The sequence below is a fragment of the Bos javanicus genome, chromosome 13, assembly GCF_032452875.1.
Source record: "Bos javanicus breed banteng chromosome 13, ARS-OSU_banteng_1.0, whole genome shotgun sequence".
NCBI lineage: Eukaryota > Metazoa > Chordata > Mammalia > Artiodactyla > Bovidae > Bos > Bos javanicus.
The window spans coordinates 25,550,436-25,563,973 of NC_083880.1; the positions used below are offsets into that span (position 1 = coordinate 25,550,436).

At 38.6% G+C, this 13,538-nt stretch overlaps 1 protein-coding gene across 11 annotated transcripts in view; it reads right to left on the reverse strand.

The window, feature by feature from the left end:
• Positions 1 to 13,538, reverse strand: part of ARHGAP21 (Rho GTPase activating protein 21) — a 128,978-nt gene that overhangs the window by 28,767 nt on the left and 86,673 nt on the right. For 7 of the 11 annotated variants that reach the window (XM_061436022.1, XM_061436024.1, XM_061436023.1 and 4 more), the window contains 3 exons: positions 11,544 to 11,598; positions 3,637 to 3,666; positions 425 to 2,315 (listed from right to left, as the gene is read on the reverse strand). In XM_061436022.1, coding sequence (XP_061292006.1) covers positions 425 to 2,315; positions 3,637 to 3,666; positions 11,544 to 11,598 — 1,976 coding nt within the window. Of the gene's footprint in view, positions 1 to 424; positions 2,316 to 3,636; positions 3,667 to 11,543; positions 11,599 to 12,614; positions 12,712 to 13,538 lie in introns of all 11 variants that reach the window. The other 4 variants (XM_061436029.1, XM_061436028.1, XM_061436031.1 and 1 more) reach the window with 3 other exon arrangements.

The following is a 13,538-nucleotide window of genomic DNA, read 5'->3' on the forward strand; positions in this document are numbered from 1 at the left end:
CAGATGGTAGGGATATGTTTCATCAAAATCAAGATTAACAGTGGGTATTGGGTATGCAAAGTTTAAAATAAAAAAAAAGGAAAATTGATGCTAGAAATAATTTTTGAGAGTAAAAGCTTATGGCTCTGGGGACTTCCCTGGGAGTCCAGTGGTTAAGACTCTGCCCTTCCACTGCAGGGGGCACGAGTTTGATTCCTGGTCAGGGGACTAAGATTCCTCATGCTGTGAGGTGCAGCCTAAATAAATAAATAAAAATACTTTAAAAAAAAAAAAAAAGCTTATGGTTCTGGTTTTTAGCAGAGTGTAGAAAATTCAGAACAAGTGTTTCAAGATCAGAGTAAAATTCCTGGAAACTAGAAATACTTTGCTGGAAAGATTTGTGACATATTTGACATGTTAACCAACAACTATGAAGTGAGCTCACCTATAAATGGGATGGAAGCCAAGGAATCACCAGGTGGAGTGGTACTTGAGGCCTTCCTCTCCTCCATCCTTTTTATATGGACCTCCCGGCGAGCATCATTAGGCAGCCAGCAGGTGGTGTCTGAGCCTGTCTCCTGGTCACTCACTGCTAAGATGTAAGACTGATGCCTTAAAGGCTGCGGTGTCTGGCGACCAGACGGAGGTTTTTCTCTTAGGATGACAGTTTCTTTATTATCTACAGCATTCGATTGCTGAATTTCCACCTCTTGTACATTTAAATCTTGATTCCTCTGAGTGACGGATAACTCAAAATCTGGAGTGCTAGCATTCTCACTTGCCAGAGCCGGGGGCTTAACAGAAGCTCCGGAAAGAGAAGGGGGCTTCCCAGTGTCCACTTGGTGATCGGGGGCACTTTCCGTCCGTAACCATGGCTGCTGATTCAATAAACTGTTTTGATGCAAGTGATTTACTGGTCTTTGGTCTTTGATAGAAAGAAATGAGTTCTGGCTGGAGGGCGGTTTCGCGACATGCATAGAAGGCCCTTTCAGAGAGTTACTTCGGACTTTCCCAAGAGGTGACCTGTCTTGGGAAATCCCTCGAGGCTGGGATATTCCACAAGCAGTTTGAAAATTTCTGCTGGGCTGCAGGGGTTTTAGATCTGCTGGAATTTTTTTAAACTGAGACACTGATCCCCCGATTCTGCTGCTCACTCTCCTGCTGTCAGAATTCACCACACTGGGAGCCACTGTAAAATTGGAGCCTCGGAAAGATTTGTGAATTTCTTGCTGCCTGGGTCTCTCGTAAATACCTCGCCGATCGTCCTGTTCGGTGAACCCACTCCACTTGTAAGTCTGCTTTCGTTCACCATTTGCATCCGGCGGTGGACATTCAGAATGGACGTTTTCCGAGGTTTCACCCTGTCCCTCGATGTAATCCCACGAGCGAGTTCTGTGGTTACTAAAACTAATAGAAGGAGATGTCAGCGCGCCTTGAGAGGCACTCCTCGGACAATACATCATCAACACAGAGTCCTCCAGCCTCTCCTGGGACACGCTGCGCTGCCGGACCTGGATGGACTGGGGCACTCGGTCCTGAGAGGTGCTCCGACGCCGTACCTGCAGGGCAGCGCGGTTCAGCACCACCTGGTTATAATCCGCTGTGCTCTGAGAGGCGGCTCTTAAACTATCTAACCTTTCTTGAATGGTCCGACAGCCCATGTGCAAGCGCCGGTTATCAATATACTCTTTGTAAGTTTTATAGTTTTTCCAGTCTATGTGCTGATGGGAGTTGGGAGAGTAGTGGTTGACAGTTACGGAAGGAGACTCCACAGCTGGAGATCTGCTCACCAGACCTTCTGAGTGTCCGCCGTAGTGGCCAGATTTAAGTAAAATGCCAGAAGGTTCCAACGACCTGGAGCCGGGCTGGTGGATGAGATGGGCAGTGGGAACTGAGGATGGCGGTGAGGTGGTTCTCGTCGCTGTTTTGAAAGAGGGCTGTTCGTTTCGGCCATACCTCACTTCCTCAGTTCTGTGAGCGGGAACTGTGTGGTTGCTTCTGTTAGGTAATAAATCTACAACCTTCTCAGAAGGTACAATGACGGTCCTCACACTCTCATTGCAGACACACACTGCTGTGTTGGACTTGGCCACCTCTGGTGGTGACGGAGGCACTTGGATTTCCATCCTGTATGCCCTGCCGGGCTGCGTCAATACTGGGGGGCTAGTCTGCGGTTTGCTTGCTGTGGAGTCTGGAGGAGGTGGTTCAGGGGGCTGCGCCATGGCGGGAGGGGCGGATGACGGCCAGGGGTAGCAGACTGGTGGGGGCTCAGGGATGTTGCGGGCATTGCCGCTGTAGGCTTCATTGCCTTTCAGGTAGGCATCTTGAGAATACGCCTACATGGAGAGGAGAGAAATGGGTCACTTCAAACTCATCAAAGGAACACATTTCCAATCTTGCGATATAGTCTTATTTTACAGTGCCCTGCCTTGCTCCCCAGTGGCATTCGCTAAAGCATGCATGCAGACACAATGTAAGGGGGCTCCACAAATTCAGCTAGTCTCTCAGAAAGCAAATAAATTGTAGAATTTGCAAAAAATATAAATTACAATTGCCTATTTTCTCAAAAGATCTGAAACACATCAAATTCTATCCGTTCCACCCGCCATAATTAGATACGGACATCTTGCTTTCAAAAATTTCCCCTGTTAAGTTTTATGTTTGTTTTTTTTTTTTCCCCAGCAGTTGGCAGGTTAAATGGCTGCCTAATAAATCTCACAGCAAAAGAAGAACCTGATCTTTTGCCAGAGTGAAGGTGAAAATATTAAAAATCTTCACCAAATACATCTTTACTCTAGGTACTACTGCTATGATAAATAATATATAGAACATTGTCTTGCCAATTAATAACTGCTGAATTGCTAAAAATAATCCATTTTGATAAATTAGGTCCTCCAACAGCCATGTTAACTATTAAAATTTTTCAAATAGAGAATATGCACATATTAAAGGCATAAAATATGAATAAAGATAATTCATCTTCCTGTATATAATTTATATTTTTTATTTTACACTCATGCAAAATTGTATTGTACAAATTTATTTGGTCTCTTTTACCTGTTTTAAGGAGACATTTCTCTATTATGAACAGGCAAGCATGCAGTTCCAATTTTTTTAAATCAACTATTTATGAAATTATCTGGGAATATTTTTAAAAACTTAAAAGCAACAAATTAAATACAGAGACTCTACAAAACAGAGCTAATTAAGGTAACTCAGAATTATGTTCAACAGCTGAGATAGTTAGGTGTGGTGTCATGTTACATATCCTTCCCTAATCAAAACAAGCTTAATTCAAAACTATCTCCTGTCTTTGCATTAGACAGCTTGCAAAGCTCAAGTGCAGCCACAAACATAACATAACGTAACAGCAAAGTACTAGGAAAGGAGAGAAGGTGAGATGCTTCAAAAATATACAGGGATGCAGATAAATGTTATGTTTTAACACCAGTTATGCACAGGATACAAAAATCAAACATAAAAAGAAAAAAATAATAAAGAAAACAATGTATCACAAACACATTCTGCAAATTAGTAAGATTAACACCACGAAGAGATTCCTCTAAGCAAACTGACAGTTTTAATAGAATGGCTTATTACAAATTTCTACAAAACATGACTTAAAAAGCAAGGAAATGGCTTCTGTGCAGTTCTTACCAGAGCTGTGACATCCTTTGTAAATTGTAGCTAGCAGAAAATAGGAAAACATAGTAGAAGCTGCTTACTGACATAAAGACAGAATCATGTTGTCATATTGATGCTGGAAAACAGCAAGCTAAAAATACATCTATACTGAATCCTCTGGAAGGTACCAAGAGAAGTAAAGGGCAGTGAGGCATAAAGATTAACTTGAGTTTCTGTCTGAGCATCTTTTTCTCAGGCTTTTATCTGGCTCTGATTTGATTTGTCTACCATTCTTGAAAGCAAAATACATCTGGTAACATGCATTCCTGACAGATATTTTCTTTGATCTGCGCTGCTGTCTGATAATGTGCTAGGAAGCTTCCCTTCCACTCGAACAACATTGATGCCTCTCAGTTCCCCTGAGCTTCTTCCATCTCTGCTTCCAGATGACGAAACGAATGCTCTATTATGCATTTAAAATAGTACAACCTCCTCCTTCCCCTGTAAATCGGAGCACAACCACCAGCTGTCAGCTGACTGCCGCTGCCTTGACACTAGGACTTTGGAATGAAAGAACGACTGTTGGGTTAAATGGGTTTCCCTCAAAAATTAAGATCTTTCCACTCTGTCCCTTTTGTCCTGTTTGATTCGCTTAGAAAAATAACTACTTAGTGGACATGAAAAAATACTGCTTCCAGAGTAATTCTTTTTCATGTATAATGAATACTATAGAATCTGAACCAGGAGACCGTGAGAAACGAAAGCCAAGTAGATGAAAGAAAACATGCATACCATAATACTGTAAAGGTATGAAAACAGTGAATCCAAATAGACATTCTGGGCATTTGCCACTGATGTAATAAGCCTATCTTTTTCATGCTGATTACAGTCGCACTGATACTGTTACATGACAGGAAAACTGTGCAGATGAGTGTGCTGTCTGGTTCGGTGTTTCCAGAGCATGTGTGTGCAGCTTTATGAAACATCACCTGAAAGGCTGTATTCTCTATGCTCGACAAAGTGAAGGTTGGCTGATGGGTTTCGTGACTTCTCAAAACTTCTACTACATTAACATACGCTATAAAACTCAGCATGAAGTTACAAATTTATTTGGCCATGGAACCCATTTTTTTTCCTGGGGGTTTTTACACAATTCGAATTTCTGCTAAGAAATGCTGCTCTAGAACTAATAATTTAGACATATTTCCTTTATTCAAATTCGGGGAGGAGTATTATCTTTTAATAATAGAAGTATATGACCAGAACTATTGGGTTGGCCAAAACAAACTTTTTGGTCAACCAATATTAAACACTTGAAAAGGTATTTGACATACTTTAGATAAAGCTAAAATTCCTAAATAGTCTATATTCATGGGTCCCCACTTCTGGGTAAAGTGATGGCAAAGGGGTCCTTAAAATACATACACATGGACCAAGCATCACCAGTGGACTGACTAAACAGAATATCTTATAGATACAGTACTACTGTCTAATGTAAGCAAATATGCTCGAGACAACTAAAATATGAATTTATTCAGTAGTAGTATTGAATTTCCTCACATAGTCTCTCATTTCACGGATACTGAAAAAGATTGTAATTATTTAAATGTTTCTCATTCTCATAAAGTTTGGAAACCAATACATTCAATTAACATTCCTGGGGAAATCAACAGTGCTCTAAGGCCATTGTCGCTTAGTATGTGTTCCAGGTAAGTCATGAGAATAAACTTCAATGGCTATGCTAAGAGGAATGGAATAGACAGAAATTAGCTCCATGATAAGCTAGGGGAGTAAACTAGGAACAGATAATATGCATTGTAAGGAGTCCTATTCTTCCATAATGCCATTAGGTTTTCTTCTGGAAAACAGTCTACTAAGGAAAGCTTTAGCCAGGGCTTGGGCAAACACTGGGGGTGGATTACAGCATTCCACTCTTCCAGGTGAACATGGAACCCATTGATTAAGTTTCCCATTCTGAAAACAGACTTTAAAACTCTATAACTTGCTCATAGCTGTGATTGTGGCATGCTTTTTCATGAGTCTTTCACTGAGACATCAGGGTCAGACATTTCAATGTTTTAACTACCCATTGGGAATCTCTGAATTGTCAACAGGCACCAATTAAACAGAATAAAATATCACTTAAAGTATTCTTTATCTAATGATATTCATTTATATAGTTTTTGTATAATTCTATTCTGTTATAATGATGTCAAAATCATCCTGTGTTAATATGTTAATAAGTCTGCAATGACATGAATTTGGGCAGACTCTGGGAGACAATGGAGGACAGAAGAGCCTGGCATGCTGCAGTCCAAAGGGTCGCAAAGGGTCGGATGTGACTTAGCAACTGAACAACAACAACCATCCATGGCATGGCCCAGAAATTTTTGAGACCAATGTCATAAGAATTGCATATTTGGCTCATAATCACTTTTACTTTTACATTTAAGTCCAAATGGATACTTCATAGTACATATCCAGAAGTTTTGATGGAATTAGACAATATTCAGATTTTTTTCAGACTGATTAAGCACTTGGGAATTCAACAGGATATGACCAAAAAAAAAAAAAAAAAAACAAAACTCTGGCCAATTTTTTTCATTAGTCCTTTTAAATATCACTCTATGTTTTTTCTTGAATTTCCTTTACCCTTGTTCTTAAGTTTTATATCTTATAGTAGCTTAGTAGTTTAAAAGTTCATAATGTTAAAGTTCAAGCCATATCTAATGAAAACAGAATAGTAGCAACCCTGTCATGCCTACAGATCCAAAGGGTTCTCTAAGCGGGGGTTGAGGGGAGTGAGTAAGGAAAGATGCCTTACAAATGTCTCCATTTGGAATTAGAATTGTAAGGAGCATTTAAATAAAATGTAATGTTAACAGTCTGGATCTTAATTATATGTACAGTGCCTAACAGTAGCTAAATAATCCAAAAATAATCTTTCAGTTCCGTTTTAGTAGAATTGCATCCAAGTCACTTACCATACCCATTACTATAGTATTACTATTACCATACTGTATTTATTGCCTAGTAAATAATAAAAACAAACCAACAAAAAGAGTGCAGAATAAATAAGCTACTAAGATTAAAATTCCTGCCTACCAGTTCACTGTTAACAGGCTGATCTGTTAATTTTAATACCTGTACCTATGACAAAAGCAAAAATAACCACCTATCGTGTTTGTATAATTTTCAAATACATGCCAGATATGTCACAGTGGGGCATGGGAGAAGGGGATGTTGTGGACAGCTTATACCTTTCTAAATCATTTGAAACTTTTCTAACAAGTATGTATATTCTCATAATATTTTAAGTGAAAGTTGCTCAGTCGTGTCCAACTCTTTCCGACCCCATGCGCTGACTATACAGTCCACAGAATTCTTCAGAATACTAGAGTGGGTAGCCTTTCCACCAGGGGATCTTCCCAACCCAGGAATCGAACCTAGGTCTCCCACACATTGCAGGCAGATTCTTTACCAGCTGAGCCACAAGGGAAGCCCAAGAATACTGGAGTGGGTAGCCTACCCCTTCTCCAGCAGATCTTCCTGACCCAGGAATCGAACCAGGGTCTCCTGTATTGCAGGCGGATTCTTTACCAGCTGAGCCACAAGGGAAGCCCAAGAATACTGGAGTGGGTATCTAGCCTATCCTTTCTCTAGAGGATCTTCCCGACCCAGGAATTGAACCAGGGTCTCCCACACTGCAGGCAGATTCTTTTTTAAAAATATATTTAAAATAAGATAAAAAAAGCAGAAGAAAGTAACTGCTTCAAACTTTCAAAATATGAAAGAACCTACCAAAATTCCTGTTCTTGTTTCCCTATTCTAAAGCAGGACCACCCTGATGCACATGTGACAAATGGACACCTAATTTTAAATTGAAGAGTATACTGAGTGTGGAACATAATAAATAATTATTTGATTAGAAAGTACTTCTGATAAATCTAAAGGAAAACTTCGGTTAAATTACATTTCTCAACGTATGTCACAATATTCGTGGAGAGGTGACTAGGGCAGTGGGTGCAGAGCCCAGAGACTGGTTATCCTGACAGCCCGGCAGTGGGACTGTGTCAGCCACAGGAATCCTTCATCTGGACCCAATGGCAGTGTGGAACGGTGGTTTAGCTTCAACTACAGGCTATATACAGTCTCAGACCTGCGTGGGTTCAAGTCTTAGTACATCACTTTCTTCCCTGTTACACCGGAAAAGCTGTTTAACCCGGCTGTGTTTAACAGAGAATAACATGAAGTAGGCTCCAAAGGCCCTTGTCAAACACCAGACATACCTGAGAATCTCCAGAGCCATCACAACTGATCAACTCAAAATTCAATTTTGAGTCCATGGTGCTAAAGGCTTACCAAAATGTCTTGAGGTGTGAATGGAAAAGAATGCTCAGATCTAGCCCTCCTACAATGGGTCCATTTGAGGACATATTTTTTTTCCCCCATTAGCATTGCCCTTCAGGGACTTCCCTGGTGGCTCAGATGGTAAAGAATCTGCCTGAAATGTAGGAGACCCAGGTTCGATCCCTGGGTCCGGAAGATCGCCTGGAGGAGGAAATGGCAACCCACTCCAGTATTCTCGCCTGGAGAATTCCATGGACAGAGGAGCCAGGTGGGCTGCAGTCCATGGGGTCTCAAAGAGTCAGACACGACTGAGCGACTAACACTACTATCACTATCGCCCTTCAGGCGACTTGATGGGTGATGGCTGTTTCATTCAATGTCTGAGACAGCAACACAATCATTTCACTTTTTAAAAAGTGCAACAGGAAGTGCTTTTTATTTTGTAATATCACCATGAAAATATGAACTTGTCTAAGATTATGATCATAGTCTAAAATATCACTACATAAGATGACTGAAATGAATACAAAACTAAACGTATTGTGGATCTAGATATGTTTAAAAAACAAGGCTGCCAAGTAAAGGAGTACTATTACCAGCACTAGTTTAATAACATAATGAAGAATTCTCAATTTTACCAATACTTTGTGCTTTTCTTTTTTTTTTTTTATTTATTTTTTTACTTTGTGCTTTTCAACTCTGTATCACTGTCTTCTGTAAATTATGAGATTTATTATTATATACCAGTCCTTCCATGAGGCAAGTTTTAAATCAAATTTTCTACATCACCTCTCAAAGATGAGCTGAGGACCTCTAGAACCACTTGGTCTATACATCACTTGAGGAGCAAAAGTTCATGGACACCCCATCCTGCTGTTACCCAGGCAAACACATGTAGACTGAGAAAACAAGCCCTCTCTTGGGTAAATGATGTTTACAGTGGCTGTAAAAATGTTCATGTTTTCTTTACAATAAATATTCAACCTCACAGGGACAAATACATCTTTACAAGCATGTATTTTAAGTAACAGATTTAAGAGCAACATAAATATTTCTGAAGGCCTCTTGTTTTCACATATGTTTTTTTAAATCCCAGATTCTCTTTGGATTTTATAGTGGCTTTTTAAAATGACACTTGTAGATATCCTAGCTAAAAACATTTACGTGGAAAAGAAGTTTCTGCATTTTGATGTTCTTTGGGGAACAAGGCATAACCTACATTAACTATATACACTCCTTCAATTTCCTAACAAATTACAGGACATGCAAATTTGAATGAAGACTGGGTTTAAAGGTGAGGTTTTCTTTTATTATCAAGGATATGGGCTTTTAATCCTTTCTTTTTTTTTTAGAATATTTATTTATTTATTTCTTGATGTACACCGTTTTTAGTCTGTGTTTAATTTGTTACAATATTGCTTCTGTTGTTTCATGATCTGGTTTTTTGGCTGTGAGGCATGTGGGATCTTAGGTCCCCCAACTAGGGATGGAACCCACACCTCCTGCATTGGAAGGTGGAGTCTTAACCACTGGACCACCAGGGAAGTCCCTGGGCTTTTAATTTCTTATGCTTAAAATAAAACAACAAGTTGTAAGAATATGACTTTTCTGTTACAGTATATCAGGACCCTTTACTGAGGAACTTTGAAGATCTGTGTGCTTGGGTCAGCCCAGTGAACCAACTTTTCCCTGTGGTGCAACAATTTGTAGTTTCCCTCTACTTTAGATAAAACACAAGGAGACTCATCAATTAAACTTCCCACTGATCACATCCTTAGAACATTATTGCACTGTCGATCCCCTGCATCAACCACACAGCATGCTAGGATGATCATTCTGTGCTTGATCCCTCCCCTCGGCGTTTATTCATTGCCAGCCACTCTGAAATGAACTGTTTCTTTCACTGTTCTAACAAAGTCCCACCAGTGCCTTCACCTTAGCAAGGAAAGAGTCTCCTAAAGATGACTCTTCAGTAGAGTTCTGTTTTGGAAGAGCACTCTGTCTCTGAGTCAGGAGAATGCAACAGTTCAAGGTCAAGCCTGCCCTACCCTGTAAGTATCACCTCCTGGTCCTTTGCATAAGTAGAGCCCTAGAGAATAAGCCCCGCTTTATTTTCAATCTAGTGACTTCACTGCCTTCCATGGTTATGACTGTTACTCTTTCATTGTGCTGAATGATCAGGGTAGGAACCCTGCAACTAATTCCACTTGATTAAGAAAACCATCATGGATGGTTATCCCTCCTTGATCAGACACCCCTGACCTCAACAGAACTGTGCACTTAAGAAGGATAATCTTTTATCAGTAAAACTGCCATTTTAAAATGAAATCAGCCTGCCTTGAAAACACAAGGTTGATCTACACGAATTTTGGTTAATTATATTTTATGTGTAAGCGAATCAGTTCGGTTCAGTTCAGTCGCTCAGTCGTGTCCGACTCTGCGACCCCATGGACTGCAGCACACCAGGCTTCCCTAAGTGGAATTATTAGGATTAGTTTTAGTAATATTTTTTTAAAGTGTTTACAAAGATTATTTAGCACTTTGGTTGAGCCAAGTTCAAATTAACACCTTATAAATGAAAAACATCCTTATTTTGATTCTTATCACAAAGATTCCATTAGTTCTGAGTAAAACAGCAATGCTGCTCCTGCTGCTGCTAAGTCACTTCAGTCGTGTCCAACTCTTAGTAACCCCATAGACTGCAGCCTACCAGGCTCCTCCATCCATGGGATTTTCCAGGCAAGAGTACTGGAGTGGGTTGCCATTGCCTTCTCCAAAACAGCAATGACAATTCTCTAAAAGGAAGTTTTCTAAAAACCACAAACTTCAGCAGCCACTATTTCCCCAATCTAATTGTTTTATTCTGCTGAACTACAAAAGTCAATTGAGGAAAAGTATTCCTGAACAAAATTTGTCTTCTATTTTTACCATCGGCAGTACATAAGTTTAATAAAGGAGTTGAGTACTCCATTCAATTTGTTTTCTTTCTCAAGAGGAGAAAGATATTTTAAGACAAATGCTATAGGTTTTCAGCTATCTAATTTCATTCCCTCTCTAAGAGGTTAACGTATTTTTCCCTTAAGGTGTGGACTGTACTCATTGTGAACATTCCTTATAATGGAATGAATGAATACTGTTGAAAACTGTTCAGTAAGTTCATTTATAAGCAGTAATACTTATTGAAAAATTAAGAAATGGCTTTCATAAAACTTCTGACTTTATAATTTTTTTAAAAAGTCTAATTCCTGGGGATATATACTTGCATTCTGAGGTTTGGATTTTGGTCAAAGGAATAATGTAGAACACAACAGTGGGGCAAACAAACTCTTTAGGAATCTCATTCCAAATGACAACAGCAAGTTTACTGTGAAATCAATAAACATTCTCATGTTGCTTAACTGTAAAAAATTGACAGTGGTCTGTCTGTCTGTCTCTCTCTCTTTGGTAAAGTGTAGAGAAAAACAGAGTGTTTAAGGGTTTTCCCCCTTAGAATCTTTTAAAAAAAATCTAATTCACCTCTATCTTTAGAGAATTTTTATTAACATTCATAACTTTAAAACAATCCACATATTTGAACAAATAAAACTTACCACTTGGAGAATGTCTTCATCTTTTGGCATAACACTAAGTTCCAATGTTGTATCACTGAAATTGAATATACATAAACTATTTTAGGGGAGGCAAAAATTATACAAGAAGGACATAAAGGAAAAAAGAGGTAACTCAGGTATTTTTTAAGTTAATTATGAGTTTAACTTGCAGATTTTAAAAATCTTTATTTTAAATCCAAATCATTAAAATGAAAAGTAGTAATTTTTATGTGTATATAATAATTATGTATGTATGTTTGAGCTATTCAGAACTGGTCAAGTGTTCTTTACAACATGCTTCTAATTTAGAAACACCAAGTAGATTACTTATATTGAATATTCCTGGAACAAAGCTCATCAATATATAATTATGTATTCCTTTATCTCAGGTCACAGAACAAATTACAAATTTTTACTACATAGTCTGTTTATCAAGTTAAAAACCCATTAACATGAAAATAATCAAAGAACCCTCAAATTTAACATTTTAAGTAATACTAAACATCCTAATTTTGAAATATTCCCTCTTGGCCTCAGAAGGGAAGGAAATAAGAGTTCACCATCACAACCATCAAAATGATGCCTTATCTTTAAAAACCATATATCATCTCAACTATTTGCTTTCTTCTCCATGATTTAATTTAGAGCTTTTATAGGAATAGCTCAAAGTCTCATTTTATTTTGGTACTGCAAGTGTCCTGTTGAAATAATAGACAAGTTTCTCTAGGTTTAAAACAGCTCAAAGGCAAAAATTAATATACCGAGTCCTGTGATATCAGAATTACATTGAGATATGCAAGGTTAGTGGTGCGGTCCCCAGCTAGGGCCTCAGTATCTAGCCTAACAATACCGGATAGATTTCCCCCCAATACAATCATGAGATTAAGAAACAAACAACAAAAAACCGAAAATCTAATAATTTACTGGTGTCTCTATTTGAACCCTTAATTTTAGGTTCATAAATGCAAAGAAAATAGTAAACCAGTAAGAACCACAGGTTCAAATAAATTCCACTAAGAAAATATGTAAGTACTTGAATTTCAACATTTAGAGTTGGTAGAAAATACATACTGATGCTTAGATAAATTCTTCTGCAAGGATACATTTTTACATTAATACACTGCAGAATCTCAATGGCTTTGTGCTGCATTAATCCATTTGCTACCAACTGCAGACAAAAGGAACACAATTTTTTAAAAGAAAAATAAGATCATGAAAAAAAAAAACATTTTATTTATTTATTTAATTTTTCAAATTGCTATACTGGTGAAAAATTAAGACTGTCATTCCAAAATGTTATTATCGTGAAAGATGAACTGCATCAGTAACCAAAAAAAAAAATTAATGTGGAGTTTGAGGAAAACAAAGATTAAATTATGGTTGTTTTGGGAAATGGTATTTTTAAAGAAGACATGTTAAGAAATACCCTGAAAACTCTTAAATTATAGGTTGACAAAACATAGTTATATTTATCATGATCTAAATTATTTTCCAAAAGAAAATTTGGGTAGATCTCCCTACTGCCTCTGGAGGAGGCTTTCAATTCTTTACCAGTCCCCCGGTTTCCTCAATACTTAAGATCAAATAGGTGTCACTCAGAACACCGAGAATCCAATAGTAAAAAGAATACTCTGAAATCAATAAATCATGATCACCCAACTGTAAAAGTGGCAACGTATTAGGGCATTTGTGTAAACTGTTGTTGCTAAGTCACTCAGTCATGTCCGACTCTGCGATGCCGTGGACTGTAGCCTGCCAGGCTCCTCTGTCCATGGGATTTTCCAGGCAGGAATACTGGAGTGGGTTGCCATTTCCTCCTCCAGGGATCTTCCTGACCCAGGGATTGAATCTGTGTCTTTTGTGTCTCCTGCAGTGCAGGCAAATTCTTTACTCGTTGAGCCACTGGGGAACCCCACTGGAGAAGCTGGAGTGGGATGCCATTTCCTTCTACAGGGGATCTTTCCGACCCAGGAATTGAACCTGAATTTCTTACAT